Genomic DNA, 25285 nt, shown 5'->3' on the forward strand with positions numbered 1-25285 from the left:
TGCTAGAGAAGGCTGTATTGAGGTTCTGTGTGAACTTCTCACATGTCAGGATGTTGCAATTGTTAAAGCATGGGGACGTTCTTATACTTGTTGGTCAAGATGAACTCTATGCATGTGTAGAAGATCCCTTTCCATACAACACAATGGAGTGCAGGGGGTTTCGAGAACATCAGGTTTCTTGCTACCTCTCAGATCCATGGTGATGATATAAACTCCATGGCTTCTATATATATATATATATCTAAGTATCATGGAAGAGTATTATTGATATAAACAGAGAAACAAATATATTTTATTATCAAGTTAAATTACATTGATTACTACTTTCTCGTCATCGTTTTTATTCTCTTATTGTATCTATTAAACTTGCAATCAGTGAAATTGCTAAACCGTTAAGAGAACTCCCAAAAAATATATGTTTCTCTGTTATGTTAATTGTGAATGTCCAGGAAGTTTAACTACTCCTCTAACATCCATCACATTACGAAATCTCTGGGCATCTGAAAATCTTCCAGTACCACAAAAGATGTTGGACATAAGCACATAGTCTCCTCCATGACTTTTCTCCAACTCCATTAGCTTTTTAGTAACCCTCTCAGCCATTTGAGCATCATCATAAACGCTACAAGCTCCAAGAAGCATTCTCCAAACCACAGCTTTTTGCTCAGTCGGAATCTCCAAAGCAATCTTCTCAGCTTCCTCTAATCTCCCTTTCCTTCTCAACATATCTACTAGACATCCATAGTGTTTCACATCCGGAGTGATCTTATACTTGTTTACCATCTTGTTGAAAAACTCTAGAAACTCTTCTTCTCCTAAACCTCCATGGCTACAAGCGTTCAACACACTCACCATAGTCACTCTGTTCGGCTTTAATCCTAATCTTTCCATGTCTTTGAACATACTGACCGCTTCTTTGCCCATCCCGTGCGTTGCAAACGCTGAGATCATCGTTGTCCACGATACAAGATTCTTTCTTTCCTTTGGAACCTCCATGAAAAACTTCAACGCGTTTTGAATACACCCACATTTTGCATAAGCGTCGATGAGTGAGTTCGTTACACGGATGTCACATGGGACAAACCCTCTTTTCATTACATAACCATGAACCGATCCGCACATCTTTTGGTCTCCTAAGTTCCAAACAGCTGGGAGAATGGCGAGAATGGTTACCTCGTTTGGCTTTATTGCATCGCAAGCAACCATTCTTGAAAACAAGAGTATAGCTTCCTTTGGTTTACTAACTCGTGCGAACCCATCAATGATAGTGGTCCAAGACACAACCGTCCGGTTAGGCATCTTTTCCAAAAAGCAAAGAGCTTTTTCAAACTCTTTCAAATTAGTAAGGCCAGTGATCATGACATTCCAAGTTACGGGATTTCTTTCAGGCATTTCGTCGAACACTTTATAAGCATCGATTCTGTTTCTAACAGCGAGGTACATACCGACCAAAGCTGTCTGGACGTAGACATGAGATTCAAAACCAAGTTTAAGCGTCAGCCCGTGGAGTCCAATTCCCAGTAGCGAAGATGGGAGTCGCGGGTTCGAACTCGCTTTCAGGAGAAAGAGGTAAGTGAAACTATCAAAAGGAGGCAGTCTCTTCTTGTTGTGATCAGACAAGAAATGTAGTCGCTGGAGTTGTTCGTAGAGGAAGTAAGCTCGAAGAGGGGTTTCGCCAAGAGAATAGCAACGAAGCAGAGGATTGAATAGAAAAAGTTTCGCAGAGTTTTGATGATTCTGATCAAGGAGAAGAAGACCAGAAGTTGTCAAGTGAGAATGGAGCTGGTGGATGATTCTAAGGTTTGTTTCATTTTTTTGCAGAAGAGAATGAAAGTGTTGAATCGAGATGATGATGTTACCATCAGATACCAAAGTCGAATAAGAAGAACAAGAATGCTTGATTAGAGTGTAAGAGCGAAGAGCGATGGTTCTTCTACTTAAAGATAACAAGAACATGATTGTGTACACAAACAAATGATTTCAAGGATTCACTTCAAGTCTTCAACCATTAAATATTAGACAGCGATATATTAATTGACTTTTTAATCTGAGAGTCAGAGTTACATGATGATCCAGTCAAAATTTATAAATCATTCATTCGTTTGGCTTGGCTGCTCCAGGATTCCTGCCAAACTGGATTATCATTGGTTTTCCTTTGAACACAAAACCATTTACAAGATTCTGCAAAGTCAGAAAATGAATGCTTGTCAGTGATATATATTATACTTGAGATTAAGACATTTTATGCAAGGGTGATGTTAAGAATTATAACCAGAGAACGATGTGCGACTTCAACAGATGGAAATGTCAAAAAAGCTTGCCCTCTCATCCTTCCTTCCTGCAACAATTTTATTTAATTCACATTAACAAGAAGATTGATTATAATACGAAGGCTAGTTTAAAGGTGAAGAAGCATCACCTGCATCAGCCTCACACAAAGACTGGATTTAGCTGCTTCCATGCTTTCAAATTGTGACCCTACAGTGAATGCTATTATTTAGCTATGACTTGACTTCCAGAGAGACAAGTGTAGTAAGCAGGTAACAACTTGTATCTTAACGACTCGTAGACTGTACAAGATTTTGATTTGACTAGCAGAGCTACTTCTTACCAAATATGTAATAGAAATCATCACTAACAACATCTTTGGCAAGGTTTTTGATATAAAGTACAACCGATGGATTCCCAGCTGTGTAGTTCTGCACACAATAAAAACCGAAAATCATTTTTCTCTCAGTGATAATGTTTTTTTCAGAAATGACTCTCTATATTTGGAATTATAAAATGAAGTAGGAAAATAGTCATGAAAGAACTGCTAGAAAAGATAACATTAGTATGCAGTAAATATATCTTCATGCATAGAGACTCCCTGGTAACAAGTATGCCTAGCCAATGAGCCAAATTACATTTTCCATTCCCAAAGAAAAGGCTGGAATTGATAATCAGGCTCACATCATTAGGAAAGTTCTAGGCAATACAAACATATTATATAACTTGATCTTTGTATCCATACCTTGAACATAGGCAGTGAAAGAATATCCTCTGGAGGTAACCTTCCTTTCTCCAACTCCTCTAAACTCACAAAGGGATTCAAGTTTGAATCTTCTTCTTTGGGCTCGTCTGCAGGATCTTCATTCTCACTATCCTCTTTATATTCGTCTTGTGCAACTTTTGGGGTAATCTTGATCTATCGTCATAGACCTTACAAATATCAGCACAACTACGCAGCATATTATTATAGAAAGGTAATTAGGGATAACAGGATACCTGCATAACATGCGTATTCTTTCTTATTCGAGGGATCTCCTTTGGGGTCAAAGAAGAAGGTTTCAATCCAACAGTCTCATGCGGCGCATCCTTGTCCACACCAGGACCAACAAGATTCTCATGTCTAGCACGCTTCCTTCCTGATTTTGATGTACCTGTATCCTAAACGTAATACCATCACAATTCTTACCCAATACTAAATATCAATGACTAGTTAATTATCACATAACCAGCAACTATGATATGTAAATCTAAGCACCCATAACCAGCTTAGAATGAAGTCATTTTACTAATATCATAAAATGCAGACATGGCATGACGCTTCATACCTCATCAGATTCCATCTCTGACTCGCTACTAGATTGATGATCCAACTCAGTTGGTTGGGGGGCAGTTTTAGGTAGAGGTGGCGTCGGCAGGGCAAGGCGAAAAGGAGGTGGAAGATTCATTTTGTTCATCAGATGCAGCACCTATGATCAAAAGGTCTAAAATTAAATTTCTAGTTTGCTAACATGATAATTGATATCTGCAGATTATAAATGAACAACACTTATACCCACCATATACAGTGAGTCAGTGACAGTAAAGCTAACCTGGGTGTATAACGGCGGGACAGCGATAAGGGCATTAGTAATGTTGGCTAATATATTTTCATCAGGTGGTGGGTAAGCATATCTGCAAATATGAAACCGATCAAACATAGAAACATCTGAATAGTGTTGTGTTGTCACATTGTGTTTAAAAGGATGAGGAGATAAACACAAACACACACGCAGTAAAACTTACTGCAGGTGAGGAGGAAATGGATAGTTTATGCCGAGTTTAGGAGCTATCGGTTCGCCAGAAAGCGTCTGCCCGGATTTCGAATCAGTGTTGGTGCTAACTGTAGAGAAAGCATTTCCCTTGACCATAGATTCTTCGATTTGTCGAGACTTCTTGTTCTCATTAGGTTTATTGGCTCTCTGTACTTGTAGAACCTTACCAAGAAACCTCAGCCTACACAACCACAAGAAAAGAATAGAGAGACTTGAACAACTGAATTCCATCATGTCATTGTTAATGGAAGATGAGTAATTCTGAAAACTGGTACCCATTTAACTGACGATGTGCTTGAGAAGCAAAAGCTTCATTCTTGAAATCCACAAATGCAGCATTTCTCAATCTGTGGTGGCAAAAAATTATATGTCAGGTTATACTAATTCCACATTCAATCACTTCTTCTCGAGTAAAAGATAAAGTCTTTTCACTTTGTAACCTAAACATTCCAAGAAATATTAACTATGAACTTTTCAGTCCCTAATATCTTCTAAAAACCTTCTAAATAATACTAATTTCCAAGTAAATTGAAAGATAAAGGTTGCTGAGAAATTACTTTCCACCGGAGCAAGGACGAACAGCAGAAGCTCCGTACTGAGAAAAGAGCCGAGAGACGAGATCATGAGGGATTCCATCAGGAAGATGCCGAACCACCAGAGTTACAGTAAACGGCTCTGTAACCTGAGAATCAAATTGCGTCGCCGGTATATTCACGACCGCCTCCGATGTCGCATGTGCAGCCATTAGAGCTCGAAACCCCAACTCAGAACGATGACTGTTTTTTCAGTAAAATTGATTTGTGATTTAAACCGGACTAGTTTTTTTGAAACCATACAGACCAAGAGAGAAAATTAAATCGAACCGGGAAGGCGTTTTGTGTGTTTTAATTTTGGGGCTTATCCACCTGCGTGGCCCATTTAAAAAGAAAAATTCCGTTTTTTGAATTGTGTGGTTTTCAATAAATTGATTTGCGAGACTAAACCGGACTAGAATTTGGAGTCAAATGATTGAACCAGTTAAGACTGTTAAGTCATATCATACGACGACGTTTTATGTTAAAAATTTTGGGACATACAAGCTTCTTTAGTTTTTGTTTGAAAATATAATACATGGATACATAAAATAGAGACCATTGAGGAGAAACTGAAATATCATATTCCATGTGAGAAGCTACAACTACAACTATCAAAATTACATGTTTGAAGTGAAATAGTGTTCTTCATCATTGAGAATAATTGATAAGAATGTATTTTGTCATCAATGGATATGATGTTATAAAAAAAACAAAAACGAGAACTAGTGGCGGATACATTTTTAACGATGAAAAACACTATTTCACATCGTCTCAACGGCTTTGGACGTTTTAGCATTCACGATATTTTTCATTTTCATAAAAATAGTTATAGTTCATATATTTTATAGCATTACAATATCAATAAAAAATATTAATATAGCATAAGAGAGGACACATAAGTAATAATTATTTTGAAAAAGAAGAAGAAAACAAATTGTGAGGTTGACAACGCAATTATCAATGAGAAGATGGAGTTGATAGTGAAGGGAACATTAGGCTATAACAGACTAACAGGTTACTTGACCACATATACTTTCTTTCATCAGTTTTCAAACATTCAAATTGACAATTTTTTGTAAGTTTTCCTTCAATTATCAAACTGAATCTTCAAATTTTGGGAAATATTAAGAATATGTCTATTTCATAAGAAGATAATATACTTTTGGCGTGTGCCTCCCACACACTTCTTGTGGCTCTCCTTGTTTTCTTGTCTTATTCATGAAATTCTCAAATTCTTCACGCAATCCTTTTTTATATAAAAAAATAAAATAAAAAATATCTTTTTAATATGAGAAAATAATCCTTGAAAAAAAAATATAGATATAAGAAGAGTGAGAAAAAAAATAGATATAATTAGTTTGTATGGATTTGGTTGCCCGTGGAGTTAATACAAGAGGCAGTAATGCATTCATCGAATATATTTTTTTTTTGCAGAAGAAATATTGTATGATGCGTTGAGGAATATCCGATCTTTTCAAGTTGGCGTGTGTCCCTATCCTTCATATTCGTCTCACAAATGGTTTCCACAATTTCATATATATACGTTTTTTTTTCTTTTGTTTTGTCAACGTATTCCATTACATATATGATCTCTCCTATCGTTCCTAAAAGCTAAACTGGAATAAGTTTTTATTTATTTATTATTCTTTTTAGGTAGAACAATTATAATTAAATGATTGCGTGAAGAAGTTGAGAATATCATAATTAAAGCATATCAAAGGAAAAGAAGGAGAGCCGTAAAGAAAATTGTGGAAAACACACGCCACGAAGATATTATCTTCTTCCGAAATTCGCATATTCAGCTTGATATTGGTAGTCTTGCAATTTGTTCCCAAAGTTGATGTTTTGAAATAAACAAAGGACGTTTTGTTTGGTAAAGCCACTTTACCTTTCGTCTCTTCTCTAAAATATAGATAATTCACAATTATTTTTCTAAGCAAAATATCTTGGTTAATTATATACTTAGAAGTTAGAACTGCCAAATAATACTGGACTCATTTTGTATACAATTATGTGTTGACAGAATGCAATATTTTATTGTTTCATACGAGTTGGAGACGTACATGACATGCAAACTTTACCTCTCTTTTTTTATATACAGAAAGAAAGACATGTACATACATCAATTATTGAAAGTTAGATTTCACGCAATTCCACCAATTACTATTTACTATTTCACGTAATTCCACCGATTAAAGTAACATACTGTAATTAATACAATATATAGCTCATTTCTATCATATTTGGATCTCTCATCCATGTTCACACGATCGGAGTTTCAAATACTATAAACAATTTTCAGAACTCTAAAAATGTAATCTCTCATAACCTAATTAAATAAATGATACTTTAATTTAAAACGATGTAGTCTAGTTTTTGAATTTATAATAATAAGATATATTTTTTTATTGTTATCCTAATTAAAAAGAAAAAAATCAACAACGCAAGTGTTTTATTTGAAATTGAATAATGAAATGTTAAAATAACAAGATTCTTTTTGAGCTGATATGGATCCCACCTCACTGCCAATAAATAGCCATCCCTCCAAACAGTTCACCACCAGAGAAACACAAAAAACATATATAAAAAAAAAAAAAAGACCAACAATAACCTCATCGTAGTGTCTACATGGGTTGCCAAGACGAACAATTGGTGAAAACTATATGCGACCTCTACGAGAAGATCTCGAAGCTCGAGAGTCTAAAACCATCTGAAGATGTTAACATTCTCTTCAAGCAGCTCGTGTCCACATGCATCCCACCTAACCCTAGCATCGACGTAACCAAGATGAGTGACACAGTCCAAGAGATTCGACTTAACCTCATCAAGATCTGCGGCGAAGCCGAAGGTCACTTAGAACATCATTTCTCTTCCATCTTGACCTCTTTCCAAGACAACCCACTTAACCATTTAAACATTTTCCCTTACTACAACAACTATCTCAAACTTGGAAAGCTCGAATTCGACCTCCTCACGCAAAACCTAAATGGTTTTGTTCCAAAAAATGTGGCTTTCATTGGATCTGGTCCCCTCCCTCTCACTTCAATCGTTCTTGCTTCATCCCATCTCAAAGACACAATCTTTCACAACTTTGATATCGACCCATCAGCGAACTCACTCGCTTCTCAACTGGTTTCCTCTGATCCAGACATATCTCAACGCATGTTCTTCCACACCGTTGATATAATGGATGTGAAAGAGAGCTTGAAGAGCTTCGATGTCGTGTTTTTAGCTGCTCTTGTAGGAATGAACAAAGAGGATAAAGTTAAAGTGATCGAGCATCTGCAGAAACACATGGATCCAGGTGCTGTGCTCATGCTGAGGAGTGCTCATGGCCTGAGAGCGTTTCTTTATCCGATCGTTGAGCCGTGTGATCTTCAAGGGTTCGAGGTTTTGTCTATTTATCACCCGACAGATGATGTTATCAACTCCGTGGTGATCTCAAAAAAGCTTCCTATTGTTTCAACTGGGAATGTCGTCGTTGGTGGACCGTCATGCTTGCTCCAGCCGTGCAACTGTTCCAAGATCCACGCGATAATGAGCAAGAAGAAGAACATGATGATCGAAGAGTTTGGAGCGAGGGAGGAACAGTTGTCTTAAGATCAGGACGTTTCTTGTTTCTTAATAGTATAGATGTATCTTTGGAAGCTTCTTCTTCTAGTTATGATTTGTGTCTCTGTGTTGTGTGTGTTGGTGTCTTTCCTCAATTGGTCTTTGTTTTTTTTTTTTTTTCTTTCTATTTTTATAAAATAACCGCAGCCATCGGACCAATCTAGGCCCAGTAGGTTTGTAAATAAGCCCTCAAATTAAAAAGATTAAATATATATAAAAGGGCCAGATCTAAACAAAATGGCCCAAACTAAAGTGCAAAATAACATTATTAAAATTGTAAGGCCCGACCCGTTTCCATATGTTTCTTGAGTAAAGGACCTTGTTGATACTTTTGGTCGAATCGTGAAGATACAAAACATCAGATCGTGAGAGAGAGAGAGAGAGGAGCCATTCGAGTTTCTGAGAAGATGACTGTAAGTCGGATCATTCTTTCAACTGCTCATGTATTATTTTACTTTTCTGGGTTTTAATGACTTTGATTGTGTGTTTGTCCTGTACAGTTTACGATTCCGATTGAGAACGGGAATGGAGTGAAGGACGCTGAGGCTGATTCCCAAAGAACATTGTAAAACCTCTATTCTTATTAGGGTTCTTTGAATATGAGAAAATAATTTGGGATTTGGTTTACATATTTTTAAGGGTTGTTAAAAAGATATGATTTTTGTTAGGTACCCGTATGTTACTGGAACATCAGTGGTAGCTATCAAGTACAAAGATGGGATTTTAATGGCTTCTGATATGGGAGGTATGATTCTCTCTACCTAGTTTCAGCTCTCTACTTGTCTTTTGGATAGTTCAAACTTATTGTCGTTACTTGCTTGGTAGATAAAGCAATTTACTCTTTTAGGCTTTGCTTTTATGCATGCTTCATTGTTCACAAGAGTGCTGGCTATATAGATATTAGTGCAATTAATCCGGAGTCAGGTTGTGTAAAATATATACGATCTTGGTGCTTGTTGTATAACACTAGTTTCATCTTACTCAGTGTTTAGTCTTTATAAGTATTTTTTGGTGAGAGATATTTGAGTGCTCAAGTTTGGTAGTGAAACCGGCATTATAGCTTCTTTGATCAATTTGAGTGTCGCATCCAGCACTCTACTATCTCTGTCTCTTAAACTACCCTGGTCATTTATTATAAGATAGAGGAAATTGCTTACTGGGAAATAGGAATCAATGGTTATCATCAGTAACATCTACTTTATCATAGCAAGAGAAAAAGGCTTTAATATAGTTGCATTTCTTATAACCTTAACCCTCCAATATGAAATAGTGTTTAAGACTTTGTATGCCGGAAATTTACTGATTGAGTCACCTATTTGGATAATATATCTTAAGTATGCCTCGTTATTTCCTGGGTTTTTGGTTCTAGAGAATGGTGAGACTGTTATTTTAAAACAAGCTCAAACTTTTGCTGATCTGCAGGTTCATATGGATCCACCTTAAGGTACAAGAACATTGAGAGAATGAAGGCTATTGGTAAGCATTCTCTTCTTGGTGCCAGTGGGGAAATTAGCGACTTTCAAGAAATTTTGCGTTATCTTGATGAGCTCACGTAAGAATACATTTACTATAATATCTCTTTTTCTTGTCGTGTCCTTCTTAGCCATTCCCTCTTTGGCCCTTGATTTAAACTCTTACTGTTTTTGCAGGCTGAATGATAACATGTGGGATGATGGTAATTCCTTGGGACCGAAAGAAGTTCATAACTATCTGACCCGAGTTATGTATAATCGCCGGAACAAGTTCAACCCTTTGTGGAACACTCTTGTCCTTGGAGGTGTAAAAAATGGAGAGAAGTACCTTGGGATGGTAAATGCCTAATAAGACATTTTTTTACCGTCTTAAATGACTTGAGTGTAACAGTATTGAATTGAATGCTATGATGTTGTTCTTTAGGTCTCAATGATTGGTGTTAGTTTTGAGGACAACCATGTTGCCACTGGGTTTGGGAATCACCTAGCTAGGCCGATCCTTCGTGATGAATGGCGTGAGGACCTGAGTTTTGAAGAAGGTGTCAAACTCCTAGAGAAATGTATGCGTGTACTTCTTTACCGTGACAGATCAGCTATCAACAAGCTTCAGGTCTGTTTTAATTTCAGTATGTCAACTCAACTCCATCTAATTGGGGAATCAGGTCACTGACCAGACTCGTTTCTCTGGGAACATTGCAGATAGCAAAGATGACAGAGGAAGGTGTGACGGTCTCTGAGCCGTACTCGCTTAAGACATTCTGGGAATTCAAGGCGTTCACAAACCCAACAGTTGGTGCAGAAGGCTCCTAGTAATAATAATAACTGAAAGAAAAAAAAAGAAAAAAAACGAACCATTTAGCAAAAACAAGTTATTTGATCCAAGAGAGCTGTTTCCTTTGTGTGATGTTGTTTGACAGTGACCTCTTTGTTAATGAATTCCTGAGTAAGATCTAGAGGATTTGTAGCTTGTTTATTATGGATTTCGCTCATAATTTTCCTATGTTTCTTCGGCTGATGATAATTAGCTCTTTCCAAAATGAAAAACTAGTGTCCAAAAAAAGAAAAAAGTCTTAATGATTGACTTTGACTTTGACTATGACTATTATTAGTATGACTAAACCCTGTGGAGACTTTTTCGTAACCCATGATAAGGGTTCTGAATGTTGTATGATACACGCACCCGAAAAAACAACAAAAAAAAAAACTTGCGACCACTACATAGTACATACAATGTTTCTAATTCCAAACTAAAATGAATTTGGTGAGTAACAGTATTATTATTTGGTAGGGAAAGTCAGATTTGAGCGTGGTTAATTTTTTTTTTTTTAAAAAGGAATACCACAGATAATGTAAAAAAGTGGAGACGGTGTCTCAATTAAGGGGGCAAGCCTCTGTGGCCAACCACAGATAAAAAGGGCCCTTCTAGATTCTCTTCAAGATCTTTTTCTTCTTCTTCCTTATTTTTTTTACATTATTAACCCACATATATTTATTTTACTTACATAAATGCACATATAATATTTATTCATTTGATCATTTCTGTCACTAACTCATAATTATTCCTCAGCAGCATAACATATTTTGCATTTTGCGTAGCAACTAAATCTAGTGTTTATCGTTTAACAGCTTCTGATTCTGAGTCATATATATATATATATATATATATATATATTTATAATGGCGATGTAAAGATTAATGTATGTAAATGATTAATCGATGGTCATTTTACTCATTACTCTTGAAAACTTTCTAGTATGATTTTTTCTTTCCCTTTTTAGACTACTCCATTACGCTATAGACAGATTGAGGTATCAATTAGTAAAACATACAAACAATCAGTGGAAGGGAGATTATTTCGTTGGCCGAAAATTGTCCACAAATGACTCGTAAAAGTGGGTTTACACAAAAGCCATCCTTTCTTTTTTTTTCTTAAATGGCAGAGCCATGAAAATGGTCACATGGAATGCTTTTTTTTTTTTTCCTTTCTTTTGCCTATTTTACTTTCTGAGTGTCTTTTTTTTTGTGTGTGGGTGTTTTCCCTCTCTTCTCACCTTTTAAATTGTGTATCCAACCGACATAACTCTCCCATAGTGATCCAAAAAAGAAGAGAATAAAAACAGTTTGTGCTGCTATAACTTAGCGTATTAAGTAGTAATCACGACCGTTTCATACCGTTTCATATCACAGATGACAAAAATCGTCGATTCATCAATATACTCGTTTTGATTAAAAAGTTAACTTAACCTTGACCACTACTTGAAAAAAAACAAACTAATTAATGACTTCATCCAGATTCATCATCATCATCATCGTTTCTTAGCTTTCTCTAGATATGTTTCCATCGCTCAGCATTTGACTATTTTCTTTGGGCATAATTTTGGAGTTTTCATGCCAACGACAAAAAAAAAAAATTAAAGAAGACACTGACCACAATAAGGGCAAAACTGAGATTAACAATGACAAAACAACAAGCCTCGCTGTTTCACGCCTCTCTCTCGGGGCTTATTGGTATTATTAGTAAGAGATATATAAAGAGAGACTTGCTCTATCTCCTCCTTTCATCTTCCCCTTCTTATTTCTTCTACAATAGTCACATTCCAACACACCTCCTCAAACTCTTTCTGAGATTTTTACATATCTCGAGGCTGATTCTCAAACACACGAAGAAGAAGAAGAGATTTGCCTGTTAACCGGGTTTTTCTTTATATAGTAATCTTTGGTTTAATCGGGTTTGATGGTGGATTCGAATCTATTTCCTAGCATCGAAACCACAGGTGGTGAATCGTCTACCGAGTCGAGACGCAAGAAGCCGAGGATATCGGGGACAGAGGCAACGGAGATTGAAGCACGAAGGATCAACGAAGAAAGCTTAAAGAGATGGAAAACGAATCGTGTTCAGCAGATCTACGCTTCAAAGCTCGTCGAAGCTTTACGTCGAGTTCGTCAAAGATCCACCAACGAGCCTAATAAAGCTGTCTTCGTTGCGGCCAGAGAGATACGCGAGACGGCGGATCGAGTTATCGCTGCTTCGGCTAAAGGTACAACTCGTTGGAGCAGAGCGATTTTAGCGAGCCGTGTCAAAGCGAAGCTCAAGAAACATAAAAAGGCGGCTAAGAAGAAGTCAACCGGAAACTGTAAATCGAGAAAAGCATCCGCGACGGAGACGAATCGGATTAAGTTACCGGCGGTTGATAGAAAACTTAAGTTTCTTGGCCGGTTAGTTCCCGGTTGTCGGAAAATCTCTGTACCGAACCTTTTAGATGAAGCTACTGATTACATCGCCGCGTTAGAGATGCAGGTTCGAGCTATGGAAGCTCTCGCTGAACTCTTAACCGCCGCCGCACCACGGACGACGTTGACCGGACCTTAACGGCGGCAGTTAGTTTTTGTCAGTTGTTAATTAGCTTTTTTTTTACCTTTTTACCCTTTTATTTTGTTTAAGTGTTTTTTTCTTCTTTTCTTTTTTTGGGTTTGGTCTACGCGATTTTAATTTATTAAATTCATGTATTTTATCTGTATACATCAGTCTTTATTTGTATTCATTTTGATATTTCTTTAATTTTCTTTAACAAAGGCCAACTAATCTCGATATTTAAAAGTTGTTAAACCCTTTCAACAAAAATTAGACCTACAAATTACAAATATAAATTAAAGAAAAGTAAAGAGAAGAATAAAAAGTTAAATAAATAATTTGACAAGTTGAAGCAATTCAAAAAAAAAGAGAGAGCCATGTGCGTGTAACGTGTTGAGGACACCCACCTTAATTTTGGGGCCAATGGACTCCATGTGATTCTGATAAGACTTTTTCCCACGTTCATGTTTTTAATGTCAAAATGTGTGTATTTTTTGGCTCATACTCAAAATCGTTCAAACTGATTAATAAGAACAATAATTTGTTCCTTCAATGTCAAACATTAAAAGAAGATAGCATACGAGTATACGACTCTTCAAGAGAATTTTGACAATTTTTAAAGATTGATTATGGTGTAAAATACAAGTTAGTAAAAAGTAAGTAAGTTTGTCAGTAAGAACACAAAATCCACTAGCTAGGAAATGACAGGTACATAGAAAGAAGAGTGAGCAAAAAGGACCACAAAAGAAAAAAAAATGGGCACCAAAATAAGGAGAAACAATAAGATTGTGAAATGAGTCTCTTGGGAAAATCTTTCTTCCCTCTTTAAGACTCTCCCCCCCACGTGTGGCTCTTTCTTATTTACACCCGATATGTCTTTCAATATGCATTCACACACTTCTTTTATCAGATTAAATGGCAACATATTTGTGTGTCTTTGTGTCTTCCGAGTTACTTACACGAAGTAGTTCTCGCAAATTGTTTTCACAAAATTAACCTGATAAGTATTTGGATCGACCTTGGAGATGATCTATAGTCTTAACCTTGTATTTAGTACATAGATAATTCCGAATTTATATAGTATCTCGATATAGTATTTGTCAACTAAGATAGGTCCATATATAATGTTATCGTTTGCATCTTTTGTTCTTTTCTTAGTACGGCTGATATGGTGTTTGATATTAATGTATTCGTTCACACGATATGGTATTGTAACGAAAACTGGAATATTAATTAGATATGGGAAAATTATGTATATAAGGATGTTTTTATTAATTAAAATAATATATAAATGCATCGAATGATAGCTACAAAACAAAACAAAAGTAAAAGGAAAAAAAAAAAGGGGGAAACGTGGAGTTGGCCATATGTGGCTAAAAGGTAGACCCAATGTGCTCACATGCAACCATGTGACTCCAATTATGAACCTCATATGTGAATGTGGCCGAGGCGATGCCAAATTTTCAAGAATCTCCTCTTTTTTTCTCTTTTGTACAAACGCTATTTACAAGTAAATACAAACACTAGCTTTTTTTACCTTATACAGTTCATAATTATCAGCTCTTCATAATTTTATCTTTCTATAAATCCCTCCAGTTCCACGAATATAAGAGGATAACGTAGTGACGAATTTTACTGAAAAGTAAGGTATAAAATATAGTATCATCGCTACATACGTATCAAACTGTACATCTAGCTTATGAGACAGATATACAAATATGAATCATGAAATTCCACGATTAAAGTAAACAATCAAATAATGTATCATTAAATAATGCATTTTACATAAAATTAAATCGTCACAAACTTTGAAGTCGTAAAACTTCAAGTCCAATGCTAAGTGAAAGTAAGATCTCTTAATGTGTATACTGAGTTTAGTGTCAAACCGCAGCGATAATTAGTGACTACCGATGAAAGGAGGGCCTAACAAATTTGAAGTATATGATTGATCGATTATATGAGGTTTTGTCCCTGACCAATCCTCACAATATACTATGGGATTTATATATATGTGAGTTAATTAGACGAAAGAGAGAAGGAAATATACAATCGGGTTAACCGGCAGAATAAATCAAACCCGAATTGTTGAGTAGTTAAAAACAATGGGTCCGACGACGAGAGAATCAAAGAAGCAAACAAAAACCCTTGTTGACAAAATATAATTCAACCAAAATATACTCGTCCATATCTTTTTATTTTTCTCATGTAAGTTTGTTATACACACGATTACACGTAAAAAGACTTTTGCGCGGTGTAATGAGATGGAACTCGTGGCAAGACAACATGCACTTGCACATGTCTTGGTCAGACAGATTTCGTTGTCTTCGAACTGTGCTCGTGTTTTCTAACATTTCTGCACGTGCTCTCAAGTCAACCATTATCCACTTCAACTCCTACGATTTTGTTTCTACGTCACTACCTCTCTTCTTTTTTCTCTTCTTTTTTTTTTTTTCTCTTTACTACCTCTGTCTATGGTATATTATCTATACATTTTTAAAATTATATAGCCAAATATTGGCCAAATTTGAAAACTAATTAGATCGTATTATCAATCTTTGCATCCAGGCACATCTTGAAACGGGCAAAAGTTATGTTCGAACAAATGACTTCGTCACAACGATTCCTAATATCATGCAATAAACGGCTAAACGGCACAACGACTTTGGTCAACTTATTTTAAATTTGGTTTTGATGCTTCTTTTTACCGCCACTTGACGTGTTGGTGAGCATCCTAGATGGTTCAATATTTTTAAACCCCGACACGGGAACTACTCTTCATCATCCATGATCCGATGATCGCCTGTGAGATATTAATATTCCTTCATTCGAGAGCTTCCCTTACTTCCCTATATCAGTTTCAAATCTAGATCTATCCTCTTATAAAGTTGTAAGTTTGACGCAATATAACGAGTTTGAACTTGTTGCAATTTCAGAATATGTTTTTTGTTTTTCCAAACAAAAAGGATCATGATGAAGAAACTAGAACAATTTTATTAGACTCACATTTTCTTGGGTTTTTAAAAAAAAAAAATTGAAATATAAGGTTTATTTTTTTTTGCTGACGATATCTATAATTGAATGAATATTAATTGTTATATAAAAACAGCACATGTTACTGTTTATACTTTTTTTTTGTATATATTTTTGTGAATCAAGTATCCAAATTATAAAATCAGAATATTTGAGTCCAGTATTTCATTTGCAGAATAGTAATCGATCTTTTTGGATATCCAATTTTGTAGTAGTTGATGATCAAATGAAATCCATGATCAATAGCGAATCCAGATATCACAAATATAAAATATCAACCGTAACAACAACTATAAATGTATATTAGCTTTGCTTAATATTTAATAATTAATACTTTTTTTGATTATAAAAAAACTTAACTAATTTATTATTTTAGGTTGAACTTTAAAAAAAAAATGTAAACTTATTCTTACGACTACCGAATAATGCCTATTTTCATATTAACTTTCATTTTAATGTCAAACTTCTTCTTTCCAAACTACTTAATGATTTGTCATATTTTATAAATGTAAAATTTTTATTTTCTTGCTTCTTAAATATACTGGGATGTTAAAAAAAAAAAATAATAATAAAATATTGGGATGTCCATCCAAATCCATTTTTTCCTTATATTTTCCTTTCCACAAGCCGATGTTTCATCAACCTGGTCTATGGACAGATTCTGTTCATGATTAATAGCTGATCCATACATTTTCTATCTATTCTTTTAAATATTTGTCAACAATTAAAACGAAGATAATTCTAGCAAAAAAATGATATCACAAATATAAAATAGAATCTAGAGATAGGTACAATTTTAAACGGTTTGTTAAAGTACATATCAACCGTAACAACAACTATAATGGTATATTAGCTTTGCTTAATATTTAAAAATTAATACTTTATTTTAATTATAAAAAAAAACTTAACCAATTTATTATTTTAGGTTGAACTTTTTTTTTTCAAGTGTCAAACTTCTTCAGACTACCGAATAATGCTTATTGTCATATTAACTTTCATTTTAATGTCAAACTTCTCCTTTCCAAACTACTTAATAATTATTGTTATATTTTAAAAATGTAAAATTTATTTTTTTTCTTGCTTCTTAAATATACTGGGATGTCCATCTAAATCCATTTTTTCCTTATATTTTGGTATCATCTTAATCTCAACCTCTTATTTAGGTGTGCATTTTTAAAGTCATCATCAAATCTCTCAAATTCATCGTTAATCCCTCACAAACAAAGAAAAAAAACGAGCGAACCATGTCACCAACAAAAAATCTAGTAAGACTAGCGGAAGACTATTACAAAAGGGGCAATCTCCAAGGAGCCCTTAAAGTCGTGCATGACTTGATGTGTGAAGCAAACACATCTGAAAACCACCAAGATATCTCACAGATTCTCGTCGCCTATGAAATCAACTGGGTTAACTTACGTGGTTTCACACTCTACAAGATTCTGAGAATAAAAAACCCGTTATGTGACCCTCAGTTGATCCAGATAATGTACGAAGACATCATGGCTAAGCTCTGTCCCGACGGAAACAAGTCTATTGCTGCCAAGTCAGCTTTCGAGATCATCAATTATGCGTGGAAGATCTTGTCCAATCCTGTGACACGAAGAGATTATAATATGAGAAAAGGGTTTACAGAGGTCGTCAGAGAGATTCATGTTTCAAGGAAAAGGATGAACTATTTCAAAGAGTGAGATAAGGGGTAAGTCATTGTGTCGACGTTTCTGATTCATATTATAACTAAACCTATCGTATAACTAGTAGGGTTAGAGTATTCAGTTTTTATGCCTTTGTTCGGATACAATACCTATCTTATTTTTTTATGCCTGGGTTAGTTTTGCGATTTTTCTTATTTCTAGTTAGGTATCATTTTTCGTTTTTCAACTTATTATATGACTTCTATATGATATATTTACAAACCATTTTTCGTTTTTCAACTTATTATATTGCAAAATTTTCTAGAATATCAGATCAATTATTTCTTAGTGCCATATGACTGAATCTTGGTTTTGACATTGGAGTCACTGTACAGGGCAAAAAAAAAAAACTGCGTTTCTAAGAGTTGCTATTGCCACGCATAATCGTAATTCAAGTAAAAGAGTATAAAATTTTACGTTTTGCGATAAGCCGATAAGGGCGAAGTTTCGGCTGTTACAAGAAAATCTCAACGTACTAATTTGATTGCATAAATAAAAATATTCAACGAAATCCAAAAATATCAGTCAGTAAGGTATTTTATTTACACATTCAAAGAAAAAAAAAAAGCAAAACATTGCGACAGCGTGGCAATACTTCTTTGTGAGAAGGAAGGATCCAAGTAGTTCCAATATCCAATCAAACTCGGACCCGGATCCGACCCGACAGCACCAGACGACTCGTCCTCCACGATCCCGTTTCTCCAATTTCAATTCCGCAAGAGAGAGGAGACAAGAGCGAGCGAGCGAGAGAGAGAGAGAGAGAGAGAAGGAAGATCCAGACGAAGTTGATTCTGGGAAGAGAGAAAGAGAAAGAGAGAGACTTAACGAACGATGTCGCTGAGGCCGAGCACACGCGCGGAGCTGAGGAAGAAGATATACAAGACAGGGGTCGATGCCGATGAGGCGAGGCGGAGGAGAGAGGACAATCTCGTCGAGATTAGGAAAAACAAGCGTGAGGACAGTCTCCTCAAGAAGCGTCGCGAAGGAATGATGCTCCAGAACCAGCAGCCTCTCGGCGGAGTTGGCCTCGACGGTCCCCAGAACGCTGCCGCTGTTGAGAAACGAGTAAGTTCCTCTGATCTGAAACTTTTTTTCTGAGACAATTGCGCTCAATTTTGTGATTTGAATCCTTGGATTTGATTTGTGAGTGATGGATCTTTGTTCGATTGTTGAAAAAAAACTGAGGCTTTGATTCTGTTTCCCCACCTCAATTCTAGATCTCAGCTGCTTGAACACTCCTAATCTCATAATTGACCATCAAAGTTGGGTTATTTTGGGATCCTTTATGACCAAATCTGATCATGTATGCTGATCGCAGTGTATAGTTTGCTTTAGTTAGATATCTGATCTGATGATCTTGTTAATGGATTGGGTGTGTTACTTTTCTAGCCAAGGAGAGGTTTCGTTTCTATGGTAACAGTTGTTTGATGCTGTTCATGTGTTTTTGACAGTTAGAAGGTATTCCAATGATGGTACAAGGTGTTTATTCTGATGATCCTCAAGCTCAGCTAGAAGCCACAACTCAATTTCGAAAGTTGTTATCTATAGGTAGGTATATATTTGTTCCGTTCTGAAGCAATTTATATTATGGGGTTGTGTTGTTATCAATGCAATAGACATCTGATGGTTGCTTGTACTGCAATTTGATAACCAGAGCGTAGTCCTCCTATTGATGAAGTGATCAAAGCTGGGGTTGTCCCACGTTTTGTTGAGTTTCTTGGAAGGCAAGACCATCCGCAATTGCAGGTATGTCTACTTCACACATTTTAGTTTTGCTCTTTTTATAATTGCACCTTAAAGATTCAAGAATGGTTTGGTGGCTTAACGGAAAGTTTATTTGCAGTTTGAGGCTGCATGGGCTTTAACCAATGTTGCGTCAGGAACATCAGATCATACTCGGGTTGTAATTGAACAGGGGGCGGTTCCTATCTTCGTTCAGCTTCTTAGCGCTGCTAGTGATGACGTTCGAGAGCAGGTTTGCCACTAACTAGCTAGAAAACTGTGCACTTCCATTTTATATTGTGACCAGGATACATGCCTCTCGTATTTGGGTTGTTTGCTGTTTCATTCGATCCTGAGTGAAAATTTTGTGATAAAATATTATAGTCATAAAATATTATAGTCGGCCAAGTGCTTTTCCGTAGTTATAGGTGCTAAAACGTTTAGTGGTTTCTTAAAAATCCCTTACATGATATCATTGTAGGCGGTGTGGGCCTTGGGCAATGTTGCTGGGGACTCTCCAAACTGCAGGAATCTTGTTCTCAACTATGGGGCTCTTGAGCCATTGCTGGCTCAATTAAATGAAAATTCTAAGTTGTCAATGTTAAGAAATGCTACGTGGACCTTGTCCAACTTTTGTCGTGGTAAACCACCAACACCTTTTGAACAGGTAGGACTACAGAAATGGTTTCTCTTTGATTTTTCTAGACAACTTATGATTGACGGTCCAAGTTTTTTACATAATTTTTATATATGTTTCGTTGCATATGTTTAAGGTGAAGCCTGCGTTGCCAGTTCTTCGGCAGCTTATCTATCTGAATGATGAAGAAGTTCTCACCGATGCCTGCTGGGCTCTCTCCTACCTTTCAGATGGCCCCAATGATAAGATTCAGGCTGTGATCCAGGCAGGTGTCTGTCCACGACTTGTGGAGCTTCTGAGGTTAGTTCCATTTTTCCTAGCCTATAATTGACTAGACATAACTTTTGTTTATTTCTAATCATATTGTTATAGAAGTTTAGCTTTTCTCAATAAAGGTGTTGCTATCTTCAAATTTGTGATGCTTTTTGATTATCTTTTGGAAACTGAGTGTTGATGTTCTTACCGCCTCATATTCTTGTTCCTTATGTATACTGGTTTTATTTTGTGCAACTATACTAATTAACATATCTTTCTTCAAGTCATCCATCACCTACGGTTCTTATTCCTGCCCTTCGAACTGTTGGGAACATCGTGACTGGTGATGACTCTCAGACACAGGTATGATTTATGACGAACGACTATTTGTATTGATTTGGGTGTTTGGTTTGGGATTTTAACTATGATTGTCTCTTTGCTTTTCAGTTTATAATTGATAGTGGTGTACTTCCGCACCTTTATAATTTGCTTACGCAAAATCACAAGAAAAGTATTAAAAAAGAAGCTTGTTGGACTATCTCGAATATTACTGCTGGAAATAAAGGTCAAATAGAGGTATGAGCCTTTTTTTTTTTTGCTATCTTTAATATGTCAAGAAGACGGTTGTTCGTGGAAGATAGTATGCTATTTCATTCTGATTCTGCAGGAAAAGGAAGAAGTTAATGATTTTTGACTCTTTTCTTGAGTTTTGAGCGAGCAAATTTTAAAACTTCCATATTTTCCAATAACATCTCTGCCAAGAAACCTATTTATACTTATCTGCTATTGCTACTGCTACTGCTATAAGCCAACAATACTTGCTACTGAAAATATTGAATCATTAAAGTATTAGAGGCTAAAAGCAATTCTTTAATCAGTTTATGTATTTGAAACAATAGGCTGTGGTTGGTGCTGGAATAATCCTCCCTCTTGTGCACTTGCTCCAAAACGCTGAGTTCGATATAAAGAAGGAAGCTGCTTGGGCTATTTCCAATGCCACCTCAGGAGGGTCTCATGAGCAGATTCAGTATGTCATCTCTATTTTGAAGCGCAGTTGCAAACAAAACAACTACTTAATAGTGCTCCCTCTTACTTACACCATCATCTATCTCGAGATCAAAAAATGCCTTAACACAGTTTTGCATGCAGATATTTGGTGACCCAAGGCTGCATCAAGCCACTCTGTGATCTTCTAATCTGCCCTGATCCGAGGATTGTGACAGTGTGCCTCGAGGGGCTTGAAAACATTCTTAAGGTTAGTGAGGCTGACAAGGAGATGGGATTAAACGATGGGGTGAATCTCTATGCTCACATAATAGAAGAATCTGATGGGTTGGACAAAATCGAAAACCTTCAATCCCATGATAACAATGAGATATATGAGAAGGCCGTTAAGATATTGGAGACATATTGGAATGAAGACGAGGAAGAGCAGAGTCTGCAGGATGGCGTGAATGAAAATTCACAACAGACCTTCAATTTTGGGACCAACCAGCCCGCTGCACCCCCTGGCGGATTCAAATTTGGCTGAAAAGGTATAGTACAAATTGAATTCCTTTGGTTTGGGGAACATGAGATTCAACTTTTGCAACTGTTATTGACAATTGCCAGTTTCAAGTTCGAGTTTTTGAGTTCCGATGCAAAAAGGCTTATTTCTTCTGTTTTTTTTGTTCTTGTTGTTGTCCTTATTTGTCTGAATCAATCTCTGATTCTGTATCTTAAACTCTGGGATGGATTATATCTAGTGTGGTTACTGGTTTAGGATATGGTCACACTTTGTATTTGTTACTTTCATCTTTGTCGTTATTATTAGTTTTATAACTTTTACTTGGCTAGAGTACAAATACAAGAAATGTTTTGATTGCAAGAGTCTCTCGCCTTGGTAATAAAGTCCTCAAATGAATTGGTAAAGGAAAGCTTTAATCTCATCAATATAAGGAGACTTTGTAGGAATGATGTGGCCAAAATCGTGCTCAATAATGGTGGCGCAACCATCTTCAAACAACCCCGCCAGACCTGAGCTGGCTTGAGTCACAATTTGTCTGTCTTTTCCAGGCTGGCTTCCGAATATGTGAAGTGAAGGGCATTTAATCGATCCTTTCTCCTTCTTCTCCAACAATGGCCACGGTGTGAAACCCGAGCACAACACGCAGAATCTGAAGTCTATTTCACCTACGAGCTGCTCCTGTATCCCACATACAGCTGCAGCCATTGCCGCACCTTGAGAGAATCCGAGAATGCCATCAAAAGGCCCTTTCTCTGCAAAAACCGTCTTCAAGTATGTCAACGATTTATCAAACCCTTCAGTTTGAGTCTGATACTGCAACGGATCGAACTGGCATTGGGCCACTGTCCAGCCTGTTTCACTCGGTTTATCAAAATCTGGTGACACCAACCACGCAAACTTCTTGTTGCATGCTCCGGATGGAGGGGTAGCAGTTTGGTAGATGAACTGTAGTTCGTGTGGTGCATCGATGAACACAAGCTCCGCAATATTCTTCAGTTTCTTTGCTAGTGATCCGGTCCTCCCTTTAAAGCCAGATGCGTTTTGCCTAAAACCATGCAAGCACAAGATCCTCAGCTTACGTCTTGTATTGTCACCTGACCATAGAAGTGAAATGACAAGGTTTCCAGGGAAAAAGGGATTAGAACATTTTGAAAAATTCTCTGACATTTTAAACATAATTTGATTCGAAAATGAAGAAACAGACCTTACCATTGCTTTCAGAAGGTTGGTTTGAGGGATCAAGACTCAAAGGGACTTCCCCTTTTCCATGTTTACGACACAGCTCACACACATATATATCTCCGTTAACCTGCATCAACAACACACTGTAAGCCCAAAATACACAATATTTGTGAACTTGATCAGCAAAAGTAGTCTGGGTGCATTACCCGACAATGATTGCAGACTAAAACAAGCATCCGGCATAATCTGCAACGGCAACGTGGAGAATAGTCGTCAAAGGTATTGTTGCAGAGAAGGCAGTTGCCTATTATATCCTCTTTTGAGCTCCCAACTGAGATCCTTCAAACCCGACATGTAAAAATGTATGTTACCCGGACCTATAAAAAATGTTTTCCTGATAGATTAGAAGAGAAAGATGCTAGAAATATACCGGTGATCAAACACAAAGTTCTTCCCTTTGAAGAACCCACCACTGGGAAATTGTTCAAGGTATCTCTGTATGCCACCATAGAGCTGCAAAAAACAAATAACAGAGCTGGAGTCAGCCAAGTTCAGTGACTTTGTATCAAATCCATTTGCGATTACAGGATCTCACCTGAAAAGTATTCTCAAATCCACTGCCTTTAGATCTGATATATGCAGATGCCATTTCACATCTGATACCACCAGTGCAGTACCTGATTTCACCAACACAAGAGAACTTCAGTGATGGGGGGAAAGTAAACTAGACAAGAAATCTCTGTATGTCACAGAACTATATTATTCATACATGAGCACGTTTTTTCCCTTCAATTTCTCGGCATTCTGATCAATCCAGGTGGGCAAATCACTATACTGCCTGATTTCAGGATCAAGGGTCTCAACATTTTCTGATTCGAATTTTCCAATCCGTGTCTCGTACAGGTTCCTTGCGTCAAGCAAAACAAGTTCCTTATTCTCAGACTTCCCATCTCCATCCGGTTGTTCAGCTGAGTTGGAAGAAAACATAAATCAGCTAAGAAATGCAATTATAGCAGTAGAGTAATAAAAGAAATAAAGAAACTTACTGGCACTCTGCAGGACCGAATGAAACTCCGCGGCAGAGAGATGCTTTCCAGCATTCGAAATTTCTGGGGGTTTAAGGGGAGGGCAAGGACTAAAAGTCACTAACTCCTGCAAATCACCACATAATGACACAAATCTTTCAAAATGCTATGGAAATACAGTCAGAGTCTTTAGTAGAAAACATTCTGTCAGATGAGCTAAGGAGATCATAACATGAATATTTCCCTCATCCCAAGCAAAGGAATCTTACGCATATGTTGTGTAAATAAGAACTTAAACATAAGAAACACTATTGTTTGGTAAGAAGATAAGGAAATAACCTCAACAATACGGATGGAGAGTGATGTAAAACCACATTCCTGAGCAACTTTGTCATTCAAGGGGTGATGGCAAGGTGCAAGCTTGAAGTCGGTCCCTTCAAACAAACAATTCGACTTTGCTGCAGAAATATGTTCCTCCAATGCAGTTAATTTCCCACCAACCTAACCAAAAAGCAAAGCTTTCTGTTAACCCAATCGTATAAACAGAAGCCTAGTACAAGCTTCAAACTTTTGATGTCTGCTTCTTTAATGGTTAAGATAGATTACACTTGTAACTAATATTTAGAGAACCCTAAATCCTAAATCAAACAACAGAACTCAGAACTCAGAACTCAAAGGCTTTGACTCTATTGTCCTATCATTCAACTTTTCAATTTATGGTTTTAATCCTCAATCAGAAGGGAAACACAGTCAGAGAACTCAGAATTGGTAAAATCAAGTATTAAACATATTGGATATGCGGAGAAGGTGATTAGAAGCGTACAGTGACATTGACGCCCTTAGGGGAGAGCCTGACACGGCCGAGTAAACCTAATGAGTTGCAGCTCGATTCATAAAAGGAAACGAGCTCATCTAGATCAGGAACAGAGGTGTACTTGTAGTACAGCAGCACACCGTATTGCTCTTCATCTTCAATCCTCTGCTCCTCGCCATCGGAACGCGAGCTCGTTCCCATTAGGGTTTATCTTCGTTCTTTCCAGTGAGATAGGGAAGCAAACGATAATCTCAGGCGTCGGGAAGATGGAACAAGGAAGCCGTGACTGTTTCAGAGCGCGATTTGGAAAACCATATGTACCAGAGGCG

At 36.7% G+C, this 25285-nt stretch overlaps 7 protein-coding genes and 1 pseudogene across 10 annotated transcripts; 5 read left to right on the plus strand and 3 right to left on the minus strand.

Moving 5' to 3' along the window:
- Positions 1 to 264: 264 nt before the first annotated feature.
- LOC104755110 (pentatricopeptide repeat-containing protein At1g09220, mitochondrial pseudogene) lies at positions 265 to 1956 on the minus strand (annotated as a pseudogene). The gene has a single exon (XR_015587384.1). The product of XR_015587384.1 is annotated as a pentatricopeptide repeat-containing protein At1g09220, mitochondrial pseudogene (transcript).
- A 2-nt stretch (positions 1957 to 1958) lies between these two features.
- LOC104755111 (U11/U12 small nuclear ribonucleoprotein 65 kDa protein) lies at positions 1959 to 4918 on the minus strand. 2 transcript variants are annotated; one of them, XR_015587385.1, is made up of 11 exons: positions 4640 to 4894; positions 4358 to 4429; positions 4054 to 4263; positions 3861 to 3942; positions 3597 to 3737; positions 3268 to 3422; positions 3014 to 3187; positions 2612 to 2699; positions 2420 to 2478; positions 2273 to 2338; positions 1959 to 2181 (listed from the first exon to the last, which is right to left on the minus strand). XR_015587385.1 is itself a non-coding variant. In XM_010477449.3 (11 exons), exons 1-11 carry the CDS (start codon positions 4825 to 4827, stop codon positions 2095 to 2097), a joined length of 1329 nt encoding a protein of 442 aa, XP_010475751.1. In that variant the 5' UTR covers positions 4828 to 4918; the 3' UTR covers positions 1959 to 2094. The 2 variants fall into 2 exon arrangements, 1 of the variants encoding a protein (XP_010475751.1); XM_010477449.3 differs by having other exon boundaries at positions 3268 to 3429; positions 4640 to 4918.
- A 2296-nt stretch (positions 4919 to 7214) lies between these two features.
- On the plus strand, positions 7215 to 10733 carry LOC104755113 (proteasome subunit beta type-4-like). Its single transcript, XM_010477451.3, has 7 exons — positions 7215 to 8682; positions 8770 to 8834; positions 8938 to 9014; positions 9692 to 9821; positions 9919 to 10078; positions 10166 to 10351; positions 10441 to 10733. The coding sequence occupies exons 1-7, from the start codon at positions 8677 to 8679 to the stop codon at positions 10549 to 10551; spliced, it is 735 nt and encodes a 244-aa protein (XP_010475753.1). The 5' UTR covers positions 7215 to 8676; the 3' UTR covers positions 10552 to 10733.
- LOC104755112 (nicotianamine synthase 3) lies at positions 7286 to 8507 on the plus strand. The gene has a single exon (XM_010477450.2). It carries the CDS (start codon positions 7286 to 7288, stop codon positions 8255 to 8257), a length of 972 nt encoding a protein of 323 aa, XP_010475752.1. The 3' UTR covers positions 8258 to 8507.
- Positions 10734 to 12097: 1364 nt separating the features above from the next.
- On the plus strand, positions 12098 to 13314 carry LOC104755114 (transcription factor bHLH149). The gene has a single exon (XM_010477452.3). The coding sequence runs from the start codon at positions 12476 to 12478 to the stop codon at positions 13109 to 13111; it is 636 nt and encodes a 211-aa protein (XP_010475754.1). The 5' UTR covers positions 12098 to 12475; the 3' UTR covers positions 13112 to 13314.
- Positions 13315 to 17367: 4053 nt separating this feature from the next.
- Positions 17368 to 17811, plus strand: LOC104755115 (uncharacterized). The gene has a single exon (XM_010477453.2). It carries the CDS (start codon positions 17368 to 17370, stop codon positions 17809 to 17811), a length of 444 nt encoding a protein of 147 aa, XP_010475755.1.
- Positions 17812 to 18149: 338 nt separating this feature from the next.
- Positions 18150 to 22255, plus strand: LOC104755117 (importin subunit alpha-4). The gene is made up of 10 exons (XM_010477456.2): positions 18150 to 18879; positions 19266 to 19362; positions 19469 to 19560; positions 19658 to 19789; positions 20018 to 20203; positions 20310 to 20473; positions 20713 to 20791; positions 20876 to 21004; positions 21328 to 21455; positions 21578 to 22255. The coding sequence occupies exons 1-10, from the start codon at positions 18646 to 18648 to the stop codon at positions 21957 to 21959; spliced, it is 1623 nt and encodes a 540-aa protein (XP_010475758.2). The 5' UTR covers positions 18150 to 18645; the 3' UTR covers positions 21960 to 22255.
- Positions 22210 to 25244, minus strand: LOC104755116 (rhodanese-like domain-containing protein 6). Of its 2 annotated transcripts, none has more exons than XM_010477454.2 (9): positions 24966 to 25244; positions 24482 to 24643; positions 24164 to 24269; positions 23887 to 24085; positions 23713 to 23794; positions 23548 to 23630; positions 23324 to 23456; positions 23145 to 23244; positions 22210 to 23029 (listed from the first exon to the last, which is right to left on the minus strand). In XM_010477454.2, the coding sequence occupies exons 1-9, from the start codon at positions 25155 to 25157 to the stop codon at positions 22323 to 22325; spliced, it is 1764 nt and encodes a 587-aa protein (XP_010475756.1). In that variant the 5' UTR covers positions 25158 to 25244; the 3' UTR covers positions 22210 to 22322. The 2 variants fall into 2 exon arrangements, with proteins under 2 accessions (XP_010475756.1, XP_087350670.1); XM_087494544.1 differs by having other exon boundaries at positions 23140 to 23244.
- Positions 25245 to 25285: the final 41 nt, after the last annotated feature.

Source organism: Camelina sativa, chromosome 17, assembly GCF_030686135.1.
Source record: "Camelina sativa cultivar CO46 ecotype springtype chromosome 17, ASM3068613v1".
In the NCBI taxonomy this organism is placed as follows: Eukaryota; Viridiplantae; Streptophyta; class Magnoliopsida; order Brassicales; family Brassicaceae; genus Camelina; species Camelina sativa.